The sequence below is a fragment of the Oculina patagonica genome, chromosome 4 (genome assembly GCF_052425735.1).
Source record: "Oculina patagonica isolate OP01 chromosome 4, crgOcupat, whole genome shotgun sequence".
Lineage (NCBI taxonomy): Eukaryota > Metazoa > Cnidaria > Anthozoa > Scleractinia > Oculinidae > Oculina > Oculina patagonica.
In genome coordinates, this window is record NC_135761.1 from 8,228,468 (window position 1) to 8,249,399 (window position 20,932).

Genomic DNA, 20,932 nt, shown 5'->3' on the forward strand with positions numbered 1-20,932 from the left:
AACGAGTCTGGTAATGACCTGTTTACAAGGGATGAAGATAACTCTAATACTAGGAATACCCTTGAAAGAGGGTCAAAGATGCCGTAAGATCAAATCAAAGGCCTTTGGGTTGTCTCGTGTCACGCATATTTCGGCAGTTATTACCTCTTTATACAAAAGATACAGGGATGACCTTTGGATTTCCCTTTAAAGAGTCTCTTTCACTGCAATTTTCTTCTAATTAATGAGACGTTAATATATATTGATTTTTATTGTTATTATTTAATACCAAGTTGTATATAAAGCAGTACAATCACCATTAAATGGTTAATAACATTGTAAGATAAAATTCACACACGGAAAATCAAAGTTATAAGCCCCTACCGGCTGCTAACAAAAACGATTTTCCGGGTATATAAGTCCTCCCAGGATATAAGTCCTCCCCGAACCAAGTTTTCGAAAAAAAATTACTAACGTCCTAGCTCACCAAGCATTGTGCTTCAGTAGAAATAAATTTATATTCTCTGGAATTATCATCGTCTTTTATTTAAAATTAATAACGTCTAGTCGTTAAATACAGGGCTAAGCTGACACAAAGGGATCAATGTTTTTAGAGTCGTGTATCTTCGCTTCCACTGACTAAATTGGTCTTCATTATGCAGCACAAAGCACGGTACATTTGCTTAACCCTCGATGTAAACACAAACGCTAGCGCTATATACAGCCCCTGAAGAGTAGTAAATATGATAAATGGGTATTCAAAATACTTGGACACAAGAATCTTCAAAAACCCAAATATCCAAGTGAAGCCCATTAAGATGAAGATCTTTAGAAACACGCCGGCAGTTTTGCGTTTCACCGTTTCATGTGTTGCTCTTCGCGTCTGATTGTTAGTTTTCCTGATAGCTCGCACAGTCAAAGCGAAAAATACTGCGTTGAAAGAGATGGAAAAAGCGAGCGGTACAATAAAGAAAAACAAATTTGCAGTTGAGTTGTTGATCCAACATCCCTTGATACCGCCATACTGAAAATCAACCACGTTGGTCTGGTCAAGAGAAACACACACGACAACGAAAACAAAAGCAGGAAGCCAGCCTATTGCAAACCTTCGCAATAAATCAAAACGCTTTTCCCTCTGGTTTGGCTGTCTGTTACGGATGCGAATTTTGGAAAACGCCTTCCATGTTTCAAAAGCTATGAATGACATCCACATGAAAGAAACTAAGAAGAAATATTGCAATAGAATAGCGATAATTGTACATGCAATTTTGGCATTAACGTACCCGGTTGCAAGATAGAATAAGTCAGCCAGTAAGTGTGCCAAACAAAGATTCATAAGATAAATTCCAGGTAAAGTGCGAAGTTCCTTAAATAATGAATAGGTCACTAAGACTAAAACAAAACTTAAAATGGACAGGGAAAGTCCAGCATAGGTTAATACGACTAAGACAATGTCATTCTCTGTTGTACTGCTGCGATCAGCTTCTGTAAACGATTCTTCGTAATTTGAAGAAAAATGTGTACAAACCCAGATGGTGTTATTGAGTAACAGAAAACTTCCTGGTTGAAAGAGCTCTTCTGAAATGTTACGATACAATAAACCATTTGGTAAAATGACGTATTCGTCTTCCGTTAATCCAACTAAAATCCCAGAACAGTTTAGCTGTGGTTGTTTACAGACTGTAAGGATGCCGATAGGCGCTAGCGATCCGTTTATCCATTCCGTTTCGTTTGAGTAATAGTCCGCCTCTTGAAATATTTCTCCTGTATTTTTGATTTTGACCGCGTTTCTTTCAAACGTATATTCACTTGGGTAGAAAGTTTCAACTACAGCACAATAAAATGGTTTCACAGCGACTTTGAAGACAGTAAAATTTGCGTTGTTCAAAATGACAAATTGAGATGTCATTGCTGTTTGGAAAGTTTGAGAAGAGATGTTCTTCTGTATCGTTGGGTTAATATGGATGTTAAACACTGCAGTCGAGACTGGACCGAAAGGATTTCCAATAGAGATGTTAGAAATAAATGTCTTGTTTAAGTTTAACTTATTCGCTATGGCTTCTTGGAAGTTGACTATAGTTATCAGAGGCCGGCCCCAAGAGGAAGTCTCGGAACGCATCCAAACACTGATAATGAGCAGGAGGGCATTTTGCGTGCGCATGCGTCGATATGGGCTAGTGCGCACGACAGAGAAGTTCTGCTATCGATTGTTTACATATTTTTCACAATTTATGGCCTAATTTTCAGCTCAAAATAAAAGGTGTTTTAAGTTTTATTTGCTGTATACGATATTAAGAGTCCTTGCTTTATCTTCTGACAACAACAAGCATACTTTGGTGTCGGCGTGCCGTTTATCTGATCGACTTTGGCTATGTGTATTAAACATTGCGCGTGGACAAAATGGCGACCGAATGTCGAGAACCTAAATACCTTGCCCATGTTTTTAATAGCTGGGAGGTCTAAACGGACAAAGCGCTATGGCAACTTAGTACTAAAATATAAAACAGCAGTTTTAACTATACGATGTTATAATCAAGTATCCCGGGTTTGAGCGAGTGGTCATGATTTTGTTCAGATTTTTCATAAAACTGCAATTTCATCGTTCTCACGATGCAAAAATCTCAAAATCTAACCTTGATCTCCAGCGTCTACCGATGATATATGGAGCCTGAAGTACTTGAACTATCGTCTAATGCTGCGAAGGTAGCGTTAAAAAATGGTCTATTGTGGTATTTTTTAGCTTTCTTTAACGTACGTTCTCGCTGGTTTATTCTAACAGAGAAACTATCGTTTGTGATTATTTCCTTAAACTTAAGCATTGGTCAAAATAACTTCACATTTCGATGTACCACAATTATTCCGTTGAACAAGAAAAGAATTACTGAGATCGGTCTTAATTTTAAAGTGTTATGGTAATTCTTTGCTGGTAGACTATTTGTTTACATTTTACTATGTTAATTAGTACATTTTTGGCTCCTTTATCAAAATCTAGCCTTGATCACCAGTCAAAAAATAGCATGAAACGAACAAGCGATATATATATTTTTCAGAAACGTTCTAATAACTGCTGCATAAAATGTCTTAAGAAATAATTTTTAACTATAAACAATGTTATTTTCAAATTTTCATTCAACGTATATTTCTTTAAGATTGATGTTCATTTTGTTATAACGACTGTTCTACTTCTGTGTCGCCTAAATGTGTTTTAAAGAACTGCAGTTCTTGTTCCAGGAAACTCTGTTTGCCAGTCGAGGGCAAGTTGGCTTTGCTTCAGAGTCATCAGTGAGCTGCATTATCATGTGCAGAACACCCAAACATGTCTTTCCCCTCAGGGAAAACCCTTTTCTTTGGTGGCCGTCCCTTTAGGCAAAAAATCTCCCGACAAGCTATAATATTGCTCGCACTCTACCTGTATTACAGCAATTGATTTGATGTGAAGTTTTGATCCTAATATATCACACTCCAGCACACGCATAAATGTTTTCCTCTTTTTACGACCTGTTTGATTTTTGTCGGTGAAGGCTTTCCTATCTGTCCCACATATTTTCCCATTATTTGCAACAACGATCCCGAAGCAGGCCAGAAAATCTGCTTTATAAGAGCCTTGCCACACACAAAACACTTTTTCTTAGCGAAATTGACGTCTATATTAAATTATGTGACGATAAACAGTACAAAAAACAAAGTTTGAATCTTCCGCGCCATTTTTATTCCCAAGATGACGCGGTCTTTGTACAGCGGTTGCACGCATGCGCCCGCAAAATGCCCTCCTGCTCTGATAATGAAGATTTGTTCATGGACAGAGATGACATCAGATGGTGAAATGCCAGGTCGACAAACTTCAAGATGAAAATCATAAACTTCGTCTCCTTGTAGACAAGAAACGTTAAATCCACGTACCTTTGACCTTTGACCTTCACGATCCATTCCGAGTTGGTCCCGATCTGAAAAGTCAAGATCCATTACAAGAGAGAAGGGCTTCACGGGTGTAGGGTCAGTTCTGGAAGGGTAAGGACCTGGGCCACAGCTGAAGTTTTTCACTTTGCTACAAAGAGCGCAGTATGGATTGGAAAATGTTCTCCGGTAAAAACCATTCTTTTCGTATACAAGTCTCAATGGTCCGTTGAAACATTTTTGTTGCACTTTTTGTGGGAAGGAAATGTCCAAACAATAGCTAGGTGAGATGAGATGACAGTATCTGCGCCTTGCTCCAATCGGAGGCCGCCAGAAAGGGTTGTCACAGAAAGTAGACAAGAATTTAAAGATTTCTTTTTTCTTGTACTGATGTGGAACTGGGACATCGCAGCTGAATTTAAAATTGTAAAATGTCAGGTCATTTGAATTTAAACCGTGGCACTGTGCACAGTAATGATTTTTGTAAGTATTTCCTTTTCCGTCAATAACAGGCACATTGTCTTTGAGATTATCGTATGAAAGAAAAAGATCTGGATTGCAGAGATCTTTAATATCATCTTGAGTCCAATTCTTAGGACACGAAGAAATCATCCACACGCCATGAACTGTGCTAAAGGAGTTATAACTAGATACACACTTCCACCGGCCAATGTCATCCAGGCTCTTTGCGTTATGTGCTGACATCCCGGATGAGGGACAAAATTGGTCAAAGTCCGCACAGCAGTCTTTGAAGAACTCGCAACTGCTGTCACAGAAGCATTGAAGCCTTTCCTCTGTTCCACCGAGTTCTCTTTCTTGCGTACATCGTCCCCTGCAGGAAAACCAGTAACTTTCACAATGCATTGTGATGTTGATATCTTCATTAGACCACAGATTTGGCACCACTTGCGTTGGCGTTGGTGTCACATTAAGGAATATGAACAGCAAGTTTGCAGTACTATTCACCACCGATGAGTTTTTCAAAATAGAACTGCTGTTACCTCGACTATCGTTAAGTGGTGCTGGGTTGATATTTCGACGCATCCTTTTGATGTTGTTTCCTGAAATAAACATTTACACCAGCTCTCAGTGTTACGTGCATAGCGGATTTCCATCAACTTCCATCTTTCGACGAGCTAAACAAATAAGACGGATCGAAATCCGCCAATCACAGCCCACTAGCACGACCTTCTGAGCTTGTGGGCTCATTTGCAAGAAACCAACACCTGTATGCATCTGTTTTGATTGGCTCATTTCAAACAGCACGTCGAAAGACAATGTCGAAAGATGGATGAAGAGAGATAGCTATGCACGTAACACTGAGAGGGGGTGTTGTACATTCTGATGTTATTAGTACTGATGTTATTAGTACTTTGTGTTCGTTATCTTCACCATGGTTGTGTTGATTGATACTATGAGGCCAGATCCTATATCTTTTGTAATTTGTTTATAATGCAGCGCCGCTTGTCAATACCATGCCGTGTATATCGTCGTTTGTTTACTAGATTTCGCTTGTAAACTATAGCTGTATTTTAAGTCATTTCTCTGGTTCCTTCCAAATTGTAGGAAACCTCAAAATAATAGTTTCCTAACATAAGAAAACAACAACAAAGAAGTAATAAAACGCGAAAACAACCAAGAATGGTTTTGACTGATAAAGGTTAAGACGGATTTTGAACGACAGACTTGAAAAACTTTGCATTTTTTTCAAGAAGTGTTGTCCGTGACTTTAACCGAAACGCGGTTTGCGAGCTGTGAACGTGTATTATTAGAGTAAACTTTCACAGAGGGTTTTAAAATTGCTGGCAGCAGATCGGAGAAATTATGCAAGAGACATAAATTAACATACTGCTGTTTACGAACAAGTCGCATTTTAGGAGGCCCTACATTTAATCAAAAGATATAAATGGTAGCCGGGAATAAAAAAACCTTATCTTATTACACGAAATTTTCCCGACATAAAATTTTCGCGTTTTTCAACTCGCGGAAATTAGAGGTGGCGAAGACAAGAAATTGGTATATTTGATGAAGGAATATTAAACAAATTTTCCAAATTCACGAAAATTAAGTGTCGCCAATTATCCCTCTTCTAAGATCACGAAATCAAGGTAACTTTGGCTAAGTGAAATGATAAAAAAATGGAATTCGCGTTTATCACAATGAAATGGCGAAAAGGGAAGATTAAGGTATATCAAGTCTGCATACCTGCTGAAACGTGAAAATCCTTCTGCAAAACGTTGAATTGGGGTTTCTTCATCCTGTTTAGCTTGGCCATATCGTTTTCATCCGTTTTTTTCAAGTTTGGAAGATAAGTTGGACGTTCAATGTCTAGCCCGAGCCGTTTTAAACAAGATTTTCCTTCGGTGAAATAACTTGCTTGCTCAACATCTTCGTTTTGCTTTGGACTAGAAGAACAGAATATAAGAACTGTAAAACATTTGAATACCAGGCCGAAAAAGACAGATCTCTTTAAACTCCACATTTTCCAAAGCGAATGTGAATCTCCGCACCCTTAGGCTGAAGTGAGCTGAAAGAGCCTTAATTATAAATATAAGACTTCGCGTGGCTTCCGGAAAGAAGGAGGCGGGATAATGGATTAATTAATTGTTTTAATCTCCACTAATAGCTAACTTCTAATTTGTATTCCATTAGGATGATGTCGAAATTCAAACTCAGCAAGGACGATAAAACCATTGTAATAAAAATAAGCTTTTTAAAATGTCATTCATTTATTATGCACATGGCGTACGTGACGACAGCACTAAAGCCTGTTTTTCACTAGCGACGCAAGTACAAGCACAAGCACAAGAGGACAAACACATTGAATTTTGATGCATATTCTTGAACTTGTGTCAAGCACAAGCACAAGGGTCATTTTTTTCCTGTTCGCGTGCTTGCGTTTGTGCTTGCGTCGCTAGCCAACAAGGCTTAATAAGTTTGTCTTCTCATTATTATTATTTGAAATACGCCAAAAGGTGGTTGCGTCAGCGAACAGCTGGAATTCTTGAGAGTGGAACACTTCACATGTAATTACTAAAATTGACTTAGGATTTATATTGTATTATTTTTTTACGATTTTGATGGAAGTTTAAAATCATCTTAATGGGATCTACATTAAAAAATTAGCTTTTAGTGTGCAAATGATGTGTAAAAAAGCAACTTCAACGGCGGGGGCTAATACTTCTATCACAATCGTAAAAAATAATACAATATAAATCCTATGTCAATTTTAGTAATTGCATTTTTCATGATTGATATTGTTTTACTTTTGATCACAAATAGTTGCATCTGGCATGATCCTTCGTGAAACACTTTTAATGTCACACGTGTGGAATCAATTAGAAGTTTGTTTTTCCAAAAGTTTTTTTTTTTATGTTGTCACTGGAAGTCGATTACTTGTTTGAAATTAGTTTACTGGCTTGTAAGAAGTAAAATCTAGCAAAGAACCGGAACTATACAACTGCGTGCCTTGAACTGAAAAATATGAATTGGCTAAATCTCTTTACTTACAATTCATAACATCTTTTGTCAAGTATCTTAAAAAATGGCAAATTTGTACGACGGTGAAATCGTTTCTTTGAGCGACTTCACCTTCTTGTTTCAGAAATGAAATAGATCATGGACAGATAATTATTATGAAGTATTCTTACTAACACCAGCAGATCTGTTGGGAAGATGTCTTCATAAGCTGTATTGTAGGAGGCAAAATGGACTGAGTAATTTAATCTTATGAAAAAGATATTCATTTATTCATTTTTCAACACAAAATAACGAAAAGAAAAATGAAATAAATTTTTAGAGCTGGAAGAGACCAAAACTTTATTAGTGCATTCCACTATTACGTGTACACCCTAATTACATAATATGCGCGGATATATTGCGAGTTGCGTAATATTTTTTTCGAGCTCCGTCGGCGCGAGGAAAAATACAAGCAAAAAGCAAAATGTCCGCTCATATTATATGTGAACCATCGATTAAGGGATTTATTATTCCACTATTACTGGATTTCCAGTGACGCGTATTTTTTACGTGTGTTTACGTGCGTGAAAAAAAAATTAGAGACAATGTATGAACGACTTGCGTACACGTTTACGCAAGTCGTTCATACGTTGTCATTGTTTTACGCACATAAACGCACGTACAAAAATATACGCGTCACTGGAAATCCACCTTAAGTTTGGGTACATATTCTATAAGTTTGTCCCTCCGTATTTTTGCCCTGTTCTACAGTGTAATAACGTGGCATATTTTGCGCGTTCTTTTGCCCTAATATGGTAAAATGGCGCAATAGTGGAATAATAGAGGCTTCTTCTTTTTCTTCTCCTAGAGGCCTAACGAAATTAGGCTTCCGTGTATAGTAATAAGTTAACATTAGTGGAAATTATTAAAAAAAATATATTACCATAATAAAACTAAACTGACTTAAATTTTTAATGTATATTCCATTAATGTGTTTTTGAAGCTCTTGCCACAGGCATACTGAACTAATTGTAAGAAATTCTTTAGACAAGCAAATATCGATCGTCTATAGGCAGTCGGATATCATCTATGCAAATATTTTTGTTAAGTATAAGGATAACTTTCTCAAAAATCGTTTCAAACATACCCTGAAGAAACGTAAAACATAATTAAGTCCTTTTGTTTAAAAGATCACTCGATATGCCTTACTCTCGACAACCGCCATGATATTGAAGTATATGTGGCCTGACATGTCCTAATAGTCGTGTATCTGAGTGTGCAAAAATAATATTTGATCAGATAAAATTACAGCTATTGTTCAGTTTAAATTTTTTATAAGTTCGGAAAGAGTATTCTTTATTCTGAATTGTTAGCGACACAACATTACATGGCTTGCTAAAACTCAGCTCTTTATCCTCGTTCATTACTTAAACAAAGTGTTAGTATTAGAAAGCGAAATTCAAATGGGAATTCTAGAGATGACAGTCTTAATTAAAACAAATAAGATTGACAATAATCTTTTTCTAGCATGTTATTTTCCTAAACAGTAGGCAAATTCAAGGACAAACAAAAATAGCAGCAAAGCGAAATGATTCCGCTAAAATAAATTTTATCTATTAAGCAGTTCGTTTTTCTGGCAAGACACAACAGACCCAAAATCTGCAGTTATTATTTTACCTAGAATGCGAACAGAATTAAAGATCTTTAAGTAAACGTATGCTCTCTATAAGCAGGTCCTTTCGACTGTAGTAACAAAGAGCGTACTTAAAAGGACAATTTTATGGCCTTCAATCCTGTCACTAAAATCTTATTTTCCTTTAATTTTCAGAGGTGTGGCTTTAGCATCTTGCCTGTCTTACTGCCTGTTCCTTGGTGTTTCTGCTTTTGTTTACATATTTTGTTTTAAACTTTACCAGAAGACCTGGCCTGTCGAAGGTAAGACAGACAAACACTGCAGTTGCTTATAGTCATTAATTCCAGTAGGGAAGGTACGTTTTATCTCGGGGGGGGGGGGGGGGGTCGTGGGGGTGAGAGGGCTGGGGACTCAGAAAGGAGGATCATCAATGAAGGTGAGCACCAAAAGAGGAGGGCCATAGCTCTTTTTGAGCTATTCAAGGGGAGGGTCACACATCTTTTCCAGAACTTCCTGAATGTTCTTACAGATTAAGTTTATTTTTTGGTGTTTTATTATAGCTACTAGGTTACATTTCTACATGTATGACACATAGTTTGTTCGGAGGAATCGTGTCCTTTTCCGTCAGTATCGAGACGTACTCAGGTATCGTTTCTTCAGCTTCTTGCTGTTGACTATCCGCTGCCTGATCTCCTGAGTCGTTTACTAGTAGATCCAACAATGCGCTCTGGCTGAATGTTGGTCTGACTGTCCTGCACAATAGAAGTCAAAATTTTACTGCCAATGTGTGACTTTGCCACCCTCATTTTCCCATCTGTTCTTTCTTTAAATGCAATATTGTGGTGATTTATGTAAAGTTCAAGTTCACCTACTTTAAGGGAAGACAATTTGTTTCTGTGATAGAGATCTCCCCAGACAATCATTGTATTCCTGTTGCTTTCTTTGTGCACGCTTCCTGTCATTATCTGTTCGCCGCTTTATCTTTTCCCATTTCAATGCCGGTTAGATGCTCAATATAATAGCAGAAACCCATAAGGGTTGAAACATGTAACTCCCAATGATTCGTATTGTACAAAGCGTTTGCATAAGTACCATATTTGAAAAAGTCACGAGAGAAAAAATAGCAATCAAACTTGTAATATTTGGATTAAATTCACAGCGCACGCTAGCTCGCGCTCGATGGCAAAGTTTTGTTTTTAAACAAGTTGGTTGAATAAAGTTAAATTTGGTCAAATTCTCTTGTTTCTTCAACATTTAGTAGTTGAGGCGACTTCACTTGGATACAATTCTTTTAACTTCTGAAAGCAATTTACGGCGTTTAGATTGGAATTCAAGTAATTCATCCGAAAATCGAAAATGTTGTTGCGTGTACAGTGCATTCGCGTGCAAACTCTTCGTGTTTCCAAGTATGGTACTTGGCAATTCTGAATGTTCAAACGCTGTGAACGCGCGTTACACGTTTCAACCCCTTATGAGTTTCTGATAATAGGCAACCAGCTTTCCTTTATTTTTATAGGAAACGCCTTCATTGCCTTTTTATCCCCTGCTTTGTGCTTACCCTCTTGAAACATCTGTTTATTTGAGCTCGAGGCTGATAATCATCGGGTTTGTGGTCACTCGTAGGTGTTTTCAAAAATGATTGTTCGCATTTTCTTGTTTCAGCGAGCACACATCTAGTATCGAGATGTATTCATATTCACGGATTTTGCGTTCACAAGCGAAATGTTCTCAGGTTTCAATCTACGGCATGGAACATACCATGCAGTAGTGAGTGGAGGATCGCACGTTTGTCAGTCACCTAAAGGTGGGGGGTCAGGAGTTTTTTTTGTCAAAATCAAAACGCAAAGGAAGGCCGACACCTTTAGTGGAAAAAAATACCAAAATTCCTCAGCCCTCTCCACCCTTATTTCAAATTTTACATTTGAGTGGAAATTGTTCAAACATTCAAACTAAATTGTTATGACTCTATCATTTTGGGCGCTAATTTTCATTTGCATATATGTTGCGTCGTTATGCGTTCTGTTTATGTAAAACGTTGCCCGATAACGACATTGCTGTCAGAAAACCTGCGTAACACGTGCACTATAAAGGACGTCAGTGATTGGCTAAGGAGATAGCAAGTTTTATCCTGAAGAACAAATGCACCTCTCTTTTACGGGACAGATTAGTTATGGTAATCGTATGAATGAAAGTGCAATTTTAATTTGAAAATTCGCTCAAAATTGCACAAGCCTTTAGTCCAGTGCAATTTTAAAGAAATTTTAAATATCGCGAGTAGCGTAAATCCTTAATTTCTCAAGCTTTTATATATGATTATTGCATTAATTATGCGACTGAACAAATAATGAATGCGCGCACGTTAGAGTGTAGATTAAAAATTTAATAACAGCTTTGCCCACTCTCAGCCAATCATAATCATGAAATAATTTTTAAAAGTCCTACAATAAGGAGACAAACCACGTGTATCAGGTTGGTTAAAAAATCGTTTAGAATAGTTTGATGTGTTCAAGTGTAATTTTTACCACTGTTGCATTACAAGGTTGGACAACAGAAAGTTTACAACACTGGGGGCAGTTCATTATGTTAGCTGTACCTGGAATTTTAATGCTGTGTATTGAATGGTGGAGTTTTGAAGTGGGGACCTTTCTTATGGGTGAGTTAAGTATTTGTCTGCATTAGCTTCTGTGCATGCACCGTTATAATGGATATACTAGGTTATAATTAGCTTACTGTAAAGAGTCAGTATCAGCTCTCTGAGTCTACGCAGCCGCTATTTGGGGGCGTTGCATGACATCTCAAATAGCGGCTGCGAAGAAGACTCCAACTCTTTTGACGTCAGTAAAATTACATTACACTATCTCTTTCAGGATCTTTTGGGACAATGCAATTGGCAACCCATGGTATTTTGATGCAGTATTCAAGCTTTATGTATATGGTTAGCATGCTCTTTTCTTTGATGCTCCTTACTCATAAACGGGGATCTTTTAGTTTAGCGTGGTTCACACCTTTCAACAAGTGGAATCACAAACAATATCGCACGTTATAAACGGCGCATGCCCTTCTTCACCTCCCTATTTGCTGAATATGTGTCAAAAAAACTTTTAAGCAAGTGCGAGCATGTATTTATGATTTACACTGTGATAAGTCGTTTTACGTCACTAAATTTTAATATTGACCATGAATGGTATTCAAAACTAAGTTTCGCGAGGCTCTGCGAGTGTCATTTTTACTTCGGCAGAGTTTTACACATGTTTTAAAACAGTATTTTTCAGATTCCTTTAGGTTTGTCGGTTGCTGTCAGTGTTCGAGTAAGAAACGCTTTGGGAAAGGGTGACCACATCAGAGCTAAACACATCATGAAGGTCTCCATTGTGACTGTGTGTAAGTATCCTATTGCAGTACTGATTCAGTCAATATCCACAATCTTCCTGTGCTGTTACATACAGTTGGATGGTTAAGGTATTGAACATCTGATAAATATATCAAATTCACCCGGGGAAGGGGGGACTCCCATATGAAAGAGGCGGGGATGCCCGTCGTCTCACTTAGGGGGTGTAAATTACGGAATTTGGTCTCACTTAGGGTGCTCAGGAGCAGATCGCCAATATTTTTAGCGGCCAAGGTCTCGTTAAGGGTTGCACATGAAGATCACCATCACACCGTGTTGGCGATCAGGTATAAAAAATGCCCGGGGGGGAAGGGGGGCTCGCATATGAAAGGGACGGGAATGCTCGTCGGAAATTTTGAAAAGAACCCCTTAGTAAAAGAGACCAATCTGAGTGTGGCTCAAGCTTTTGTTCACCCCTAAAAGATACCAAAAAACTAAGAATAAAATATATATTTGTATATTTCTTTGTGCGCAGCCCTAAACGAGACCATTTTGGCTAAAAATATTGGCATTTTGTCCGGAACAACCTAAGCGAGACCAAAAATCCGAAATTTACACCCCTAAGCGAGACGACGAGCATCCCCATCCCTTTCATATGCGAGTTCCCCCCGGTAAAAATGGTGTCTTTTAGGGGTCAAAAGGACTTCAGCCACGCCCAGATTGTTTTTTTTTTTAGGAGTTTAATTCAAATTTTCCCATGCCTTTTTCATATGAGAATACTCCCCCCCCCCCCCTTCCCATGGCCATCACTTACTATGCAATGAAGCCGCACCTTTCGAGGCTACCAAAGTTAACTTTTGTATTTCTGTCGTAATCTTTTTTCAGGTTGCTTTATAGCTGCATTGTCAGCAATCTTTATCGTCTTAAGAGAGAATCTTGGACAAGCTTTTACACATAACAGGTGTGTATTTTGATGGAAAAAAAGCTGATAGAGATTTACCACGGCTTTCTTTTGTTTCTTTTGTTATTATCAAAAAATGTCAGGGTGTGATGAGGGTAAATCTTTATCCTTATTGTCCAGCAGTCCAGCCCCACATCCTGGTTTATTTTAATTGGGACAACGAGCCATAGTTGCGGGAGACAATACCTTTTGTAAAAAAAAAAAACGTTGTCAAGAAGCCACAACTCATGCCCTTTATTTGCTTTCAGTGAGATCGTGGGTTTGGTCAGTAAAGTAACTCCAGCTATGACTGGATTCTCATTTTTCCTGAGCACGCAGGTAAGTGAAACAAACCGCGCTACGTGGCTATAGATCATCATTTTGAAGCTAGAACATAGGGATGTCGGTGCATTTCGGTAGTTCGGTTGGTATCTTTTTTAAGTCGTCGGTGGTTGGTTGGTTGGTCGCGCGGGCAATATATGTTCCACTGAACGAAGCTATTCACTTTTGTTTTTTGTTTCTAGGTGATATGTTCTGGCATAATTCGTGGCTGTGGTCGTCATAAGCTCGTGTTTTTCATCAATTTCATTTTCCACTATTGTGTGGCGCTGCCCCTGGCATCAAGTCTCGCCTTTTACGTCTTCAAATCCAGAGTCGAAGGTAAAGTACTGCCTCCTCCACAGGCTTTTCCAAGGCCGATTGAGCGCGGATTCTGATCTGATAGAGAGCGCGAGCGGTGTGAACGATCGCGAGCGACTGGGGACGAGGCAGGGTAAGGTAACAAACTGAAATCAAGGAGGTTCTCAAATAAAAAGAGTGCGAGTAATATAATGAATTACAGAATAAACAGACCTATTTTCGTGTATTAGTGCTACAGTGGCTCTAAATTCATCGGTGCGGAATTTTTTGCTCAAATCTTGAGCGAAAATGATACTTGTTTAATGTACTTAGGTTGATCTTTACAAACTCGTTTCTTTATCAGTATGGTCAAGTGTTATTAATCGCTCGTCACTGGTTATCCTCTAGGTTTCTGGTGGGGTCTTGCCGTTGGGCTCGCTCTTCAGGTAAATATTATTTCCAGTTTTGATTAGCTACAAGCTGGAGAAAGAGAGACGGATAATACGGTAATAACGATAAACAAAAGTTTGTGTTATCAGGCTACACGAACTTAACTTTGGCGACTTGAAATTGTAAAATAGTCTCACTACCTACAATACACATGAATATAACAATGAGATATGGAAGGGTGAAAATGGTCCGTGTCCACAGGAGTGGACAGCGGTATACTCACATGCATTAAAGGTAGTGCACCGCGTCATGGCTGGGGGCTGGGGTGGTTTGACAAATGTACACAATACAAAGAAAGGTGGTAATATATACAACGCTTAGGATTGTGGGATATCTATTGTTATGGAAATATTCTTGTTTTATTTCCGGTACTGAGAATAGTACTCAGCTTCATCTAATAATTGATCAGTTTTTTTAAGTTAATAATAAGCTTACTCATTGGCGGAGGGGGAGGATTTTTTTTGTCACTGGGGAAACTTACAGTGCATTTATCTCCTCAGTCACTCGCATTCATTATTATCCTCTGGTGGATGGACTGGGACAAGTATACCAAAAAGGTAAGACCAAAAGCCATTCTATGTCACTTAAAGCGACTTTCCAAAAACTCTTCATCACAAAAGGAAGAAGTTCTTTATATCTAGCTACAACAATCCCACAAGTCAAACAGTCTTTTGTTAATTGTCTTTCTCAGGCCCGTAAAAGGTTAGCCCCCCAGCGGCCAACATCGCTTCTCAGTTGGAGCACTGGGAACGAGCGAGGAGATGAAGAAAGTAAGCCATGTTACCATTTCCTGACTTTTTTTTAGAACGAAACAAACTTTACCAAAAGTAAACCCGCCACACTCTTGTAACCATTTATGCTTTCCTAATTTCTATTTTTTCTGAGACGTGCGGTGGATTAATGGTTAGCGCCATGGGTCGGGTTGCTCGTAAGCCAAATAACACAAACCCAGGATTTAAAAAATGATCAAAAATTCTGAATCGATTTCTCTTGTATTAAAGTATTTTATTGCTTATGTTTTCTGGAGTTTCAGATTAGTCGACCTCAAAACTGGTGGACAGAAAATATAAACAGAAAACCTCACTGTCCAAAACGTTGAAAAAATGAAATCAAAATTCAGGCTAATCCTGGATTGGCTTTATCAGCTGGCCAGGATTGTTGTGTTGTGTTCTTGCCTTTCACCACTCAGGCGTATAAGAAGTTTTAACTTAAGGACGTTCGCGCGAAAATCTTCTAACATTGCAATTTTGTTCAAACTTTCACCAAAGCTACTTTACGAGTTAGTCAGGTCAGAAATGTAAAAAAAATTGGGGGTCACCGAATTCTTTTTTGAGATACGATATCTGAAAGAAGGCGCTTATTCGGTTAATTTTGACTTCGTCACTCGATGTGACCTCGGCGGCTTCTGGTGACAAAATATTTTAAATGAATTGATGCAGGCCAACTTTCTTTGTTCGAGTTTATTCAAGTGGGTCTATTGAACAAATATATTTCGCTTTCGAGGTCCCTTAAGGTAAATCTTGTCTTTAAGAATTGCATTTGCGAACATTCAAGACTGCAAAATGTGATTGATTTGATCGCGCGCGAGAAGAGAAAATAAAAAATTAACAAACTTCCAACATTCAAATTTGGCCCATTTTTTGTCAGAGATTTATCGTAAAGGTGACACTCCCCGAAAAAAGTGAGTTTACCGACCATTTAAGAGAGGAAACTACAAGCGATGATAGCGTAGCATGACGTGGCGTGACGCTGCGACATGAATTTCGTGCGCAGAAGGATGCGCATAAAAAATTCGCGCGAACGTTCTTTTGAAGGGGTAAAGCTGCGAAAACCTGGATAAACTCCGGCAAGATGGGACACTTTGGCCTGATGCAGCTCACTGAGTCAACCTCATTTCCATTTTACTTCAGATCTCGTTGTCACCTGGCTGTCCAGAACGTCGTCGCTATTTTCAGTGAACACGAACTCGTTACGAGAATTCACTAATCCACCGAATCCTGTTATGTCCTGGATCTACCGCTCATCTTCTCTACTCAGCCTCAACACCACTCCTCTCAGGGCCATGAACAGGGACCACGAACAGGTCCTTCTCGAAGGCGGACCTCCAGGACGCGATCGATCAAGCGTTTCCAGGCAACAGCTTGGTATCCATGGAAACAAAATGACGTCAAATGAGAAGTGGTCCTTGATTTTGCGTCGACTCGTGTGGTTGATATTTGCACTGCTGGTGTTACTAACAGCTGTTATTGTGCGAGTAACAATTTCTTTACCTTCGAATGAATCACACACATTGACAGCCGGGAATATGACCGGGCTGTTGACAAATTTAACAAATTTTTTAAGTTGAGAAAGAAGAAACGAAAATGAAAATGACGGTTAAGAACATTAAAGCAAGCAGCAACAAAGAAGTTGGCCGAAAGCACAGTGTGTTGTATTACTTTTGTCTTTACAAAGATACCACTGGGATAACAAATTCAATTATGGGAGCTAGGCAGCGTGGCCGAATGGTGAGGCAGCCGGACTTTTTATTCGGAGTTCCCGAGTAAAAGTCCTGTTACAACCGCCACTGCCTGGAGTTGTTTTACAGTAGACCCGAGTTCAACTCCTCGGCCACGCTTGTAAATAGCCAACTGATTTGCCTCTTGCCGATTGGGAATTTTAACCTTGTAAACAACGTACAAGGAAACCGTTCAAGCAAGAATCAAACATGTCAATCAAACGCATTTGACGGCGGTGAAGTTATCTATATTGTAAAAGTAAAAGTGAAATGTTTTCTATAGATACGCCGGCGTCAGGGAAGAAAAGTGAACAATATATTGTAAATATACTTTCACACTTTATTTCCCCCGATAGCGCCCCCTCCCATTTTTTTTTGCACTTAAGAAATGTTTTCGTGCAAATGTCACAAGATAGGCCATTTTTTAAATGCTCAGAGGGAGTTATGCTCCGGTGTAAAAACTACAATTTCTTAGATACGAGGTTGCCTCCATTAGGAATCCTTCGTCAGATTTTAATCTGTGAAAGCATATTTCCAATGGTTGCAGCAAAGTGGCTCAAGGGAGAATCATTTGACAGTCCTACGTTAATTTTGAAACCAAAGAGTTCATGTCAGTTGTCAACCAAAAAAAAAATTAAGAGGTTATGTTCTAACCTTTTCTAAGATTATTGGTATTCAAAGCCTTCCATTCCTCTTTAGTAAGTAATAAGCAAGTAATAATCAACTGTTTCAACTTTAAGGCACCATCGATTTTTTTCGGTATTCAACGGAATCGAAAACCGTCAATTCAAAACATTGGCTTGATTAGCGAAGATAAGCAAACATTTGAATGCAATTGCAAGACATTTGTGCCGGACAAGTATATTTCTTAACTGTTCCGAAGATTTTTCTTTAACTTGATATATCCACCGAGACAATCCCCGACAATTTACGAAGATATCACGAGCAGCTTAAAACGGCTTCTCACGCCAGTAGTTTCGGTTAAGGTCCCTTGAAAGCTTCCGAATAACCCCCCAGACTGCCATTCCGCGCTATTGAAAGGCAAAGAGTGCGGACTGGGACTGTGGATAGGGAACCATTACAGTCAACTCTCGCCTTGCGGACACCCCGCTATTGCGGACACTCGCTATAACGGACAAAATCCACATCCCTGGCGAAAGAGGTTTGACTGGAAATGACTCCCGCAAATACGGACTCTCGCTATAACGGACACTAAACGACGCACCGAGCGTGTCCGCTATAACGAGAGTTGACTGTAATGGAAAAACCTTTCCCAGGCCACCGCTGTCACAACCTCTCCTTCCCTTTTCTCTCTTTTACAACGTTTTTTTTTGTTTTTCGTTTTGCTATGGGAGCCTCTGCGAGGAAGGGAGGTCCGAATGACGTTTTTGTGCCCAAGAAAGAGCTAGGAAATGGTCACTCCAAATGCAGTCATGAGCCCCATTAGAAGCAAGTTTACTGCATCCCTTTCTTTACTGCATTACCCCTTCTAAGCCTTGAACGACTGAGCAGACAAAGACGAAACAAATGCGTTATATCAGTCTTTTTTAATGGAATTTATTTTGCCATTACACCATTCCAGCACCATAAACACAAATCTACAAGTGAGACTTTTTAAAGGCAGACACTTTTCCGTTTGCCTTTTGCCGCTCTATAACATCCAAACAGATTGTAATTTTAACTCTCCTGGGGAGGCTCCACTTCTTCTATGATGATCCTGCTCACGGACTTAAAGCCGGTATATGCGTCCCCTCGCGTGTAACCCTCACAGGAACCCACATTGAGCCCCACCTTTACAGGACCCTTGTTGATCCCTGGGCAGTAACCCTCAATGGTTGCTGTACGGATGATGTTCCATTTGCCTTCAGAGTAAACCGCCGTGTCGATTGGTATGGAGCACTCGGCACCGTTAAATGTGAAGAACCATCGGTTACAGCTAGCTTCTGAAAAGACGCGCATGTTTCCCTGATAAACAACTCGGAGATACGTTCTGTATCTCTGCTTTTCAAAGGCGCATTCCTAATCAGAAAATAAAACACACTTATCAACAACAACAACAAGCTTTATTTGCACGACTATAAATACATACAGTATTGCAAAAACATAAAATTTAACTAAAGAGAGAAAATAAAGTCTACTGATGTATGTATGTAAAGCGAAACTTATAACAATCATAATCATGAAATAGGAAAAAAATGCAATTACGTATGTGTTACTAACATCACTTTTATTCCATAGAAGATTATTTCGTAAAGATAAGCATAATGAAAGGTGATATTTATATTTGTTCCCTGGGCGGTTAGTATTTTGCAGTAAGGACGATTAAGATCAAATCAAGGTTTTTTGGACACAATGTAGATAATTTTTTTTCAATAAAATTGAAAACTTTGTAAAGCTTTATCCAGCTTTTTGGTGAGTAAAACAACGGTCAACGGGAGCAACGAGACGCGAGAAGAGACATCTTTCTCTTTCCTTTTCACGCTATGTACAATTTAAAGTTTGAAGAACGCTTACACATATTTTGCCTTCGTCGACGTCGCTGCTCAGACTTTTCCAAAAACACTGTTTCCAGTTTGATATCTTCCGGGCTTTAGCGCTGTGGATAAACTTCAGCTGAAGAATCACCAGGAAATTCAGGCAAAGAACCAAATAAATCACCCTCGGCATGACGCTTTAACACTGTCTTTCAACGGAGTATAGTCTAAAAGAGAAGCATAATGGCCACGCTTTAGAAACTTGCGTCACAGTGAAAGATGCGATTTAAAGCATTTCGGTTTAATTTTTTCCTACTTTATGATGCGTTTGCTAATAAAACATGGCTTTTTTGAGCTGTAAGCCCTGTGTTCAGCTTCAAAATGTCAGCAAATCTTTTGAACGGAATGAGAAGAAAAGCAATGCAAATCAAATAAAGTGAAAAGGGGCGTTCCTCTCGGCGAGGGCAAGAAGGATGGTTGTTGGAAATTGAAGGTTCGTGAATACTGGGAATGTAAAAGTCTATGTTAAATTCTCGTAGGCAAAAAAGCCGGCAAAAGAAAATAATTCCAGAAAATCAAAAACTAACTACGTAATAATTCCAGAAACGATCAAAAACCACATTAAAGGGTGCTATATAACTTACCTTGTTCACGGGCCGCTTCCAAGTGTGAAGTTAGTGTACCTTACTGTAGTGCTAAATAATGAAAAAAAATAATGCATACGGGTATTCGAGGTGTATTTTTGCTCAACATGTCAAGAATAACCTGCAAACCGTCATTCAAACTTATCATTTATTAGCTTGCCTAAAAGGTCCGCTAAAAGCTTATATGAGGTGTTTCTAAGAAGCGATACAGGTCTTTTGTAGGAATGTAAACGATCATTAAGCTGAAAGCTTCAATTCTTTGCACTAAAGGAAATGGTTTTTATACTGACACAGAATCCTCGTTAGCTATTTTCGCATCGTTCTATAACATTGCAATCACGTAGATCATCTTACACGTTCAACTGTATTATACTCTGCACAGACCGGCATTAGCTACATTTTCTTTTGATATAAAGATACGTAACCCCGGAAAAACCGGTTAATCCGGAATTCAAATGGAACTGTGAAAGGTATCCCGGTGGAATTTTTTTTGGAAAATAAGGTAACACCTTCCAAAGTATTACCTTTTTCCCGTTTCTCGCGGAATGATCGGAAATTTCTGTACCCTTTGCTAAAACCATGCAGACTGTTCGTTCACAGACAAGGTCGAAAATTGAACCAAGGAACACTAAAATTTACCCGATGAGTCGTTTCAAATTAATCCAAAATTCTTGTGAAGTGGAGATAAAGAACGTTTCTTCTCAAGCGGCAAGAGTTTTTCCCTTGAACTTTCTCCATGGAGTCTCCAAAAAGACGGAAGATAAAATCGAAAAGTTTCACCCTCGATCGCCTTTTTTGTGACCCAAACTTGTCGTGGTGTTGTCAGAATGGAATATTCAAAAGGAACAGTTTTTTGGTTCCGTACTGTACTGTTCCATTTGTCGAAAAAACTCTCATCGAAAGTTCCATGTAAATGATAAGCTCTCTGCATTCGCTGGTGTAAAACTGTATAATCCCCTAGGGTAGAGCTTGCTCTCAATCCATGATCGTCACAGTGGGGTGGGGGGGGGGGGGGA

General features: G+C 38.9%; 3 protein-coding genes across 4 annotated transcripts; 1 reads left to right on the forward strand and 2 right to left on the reverse strand.

Moving 5' to 3' along the window:
* Positions 1-272: 272 nt before the first annotated feature.
* LOC144649362 (uncharacterized) lies at positions 273-5,470 on the reverse strand. Its single transcript, XM_078508854.1, has 2 exons — positions 3,765-5,470; positions 273-2,115 (listed from the first exon to the last, which is right to left on the reverse strand). Exons 1-2 carry the CDS (start codon positions 4,945-4,947, stop codon positions 590-592), a joined length of 2,709 nt encoding a protein of 902 aa, XP_078364980.1. The 5' UTR covers positions 4,948-5,470; the 3' UTR covers positions 273-589.
* Positions 5,471-8,268: 2,798 nt separating this feature from the next.
* On the forward strand, positions 8,269-17,132 carry LOC144649348 (multidrug and toxin extrusion protein 2-like). Its single transcript, XM_078508838.1, has 12 exons — positions 8,269-9,267; positions 10,628-10,769; positions 11,505-11,618; positions 11,833-11,900; positions 12,238-12,346; positions 13,179-13,254; positions 13,503-13,572; positions 13,758-13,893; positions 14,260-14,297; positions 14,802-14,858; positions 14,993-15,071; positions 16,212-17,132. The coding sequence occupies exons 2-12, from the start codon at positions 10,688-10,690 to the stop codon at positions 16,646-16,648; spliced, it is 1,266 nt and encodes a 421-aa protein (XP_078364964.1). The 5' UTR covers positions 8,269-9,267; positions 10,628-10,687; the 3' UTR covers positions 16,649-17,132.
* Positions 17,133-18,417: 1,285 nt separating this feature from the next.
* Positions 18,418-19,972, reverse strand: LOC144652172 (collagen triple helix repeat-containing protein 1-like). Of its 2 annotated transcripts, none has more exons than XM_078512185.1 (3): positions 19,917-19,972; positions 19,313-19,499; positions 18,418-18,817 (listed from the first exon to the last, which is right to left on the reverse strand). In XM_078512185.1, exons 2-3 carry the CDS (start codon positions 19,463-19,465, stop codon positions 18,476-18,478), a joined length of 495 nt encoding a protein of 164 aa, XP_078368311.1. In that variant the 5' UTR covers positions 19,466-19,499; positions 19,917-19,972; the 3' UTR covers positions 18,418-18,475. The 2 variants fall into 2 exon arrangements, with proteins under 2 accessions (XP_078368311.1, XP_078368312.1); XM_078512186.1 differs by lacking the exon at positions 19,917-19,972 and adding an exon at positions 19,589-19,709.
* Between the last annotated feature and the right edge of the window lie 960 nt (positions 19,973-20,932).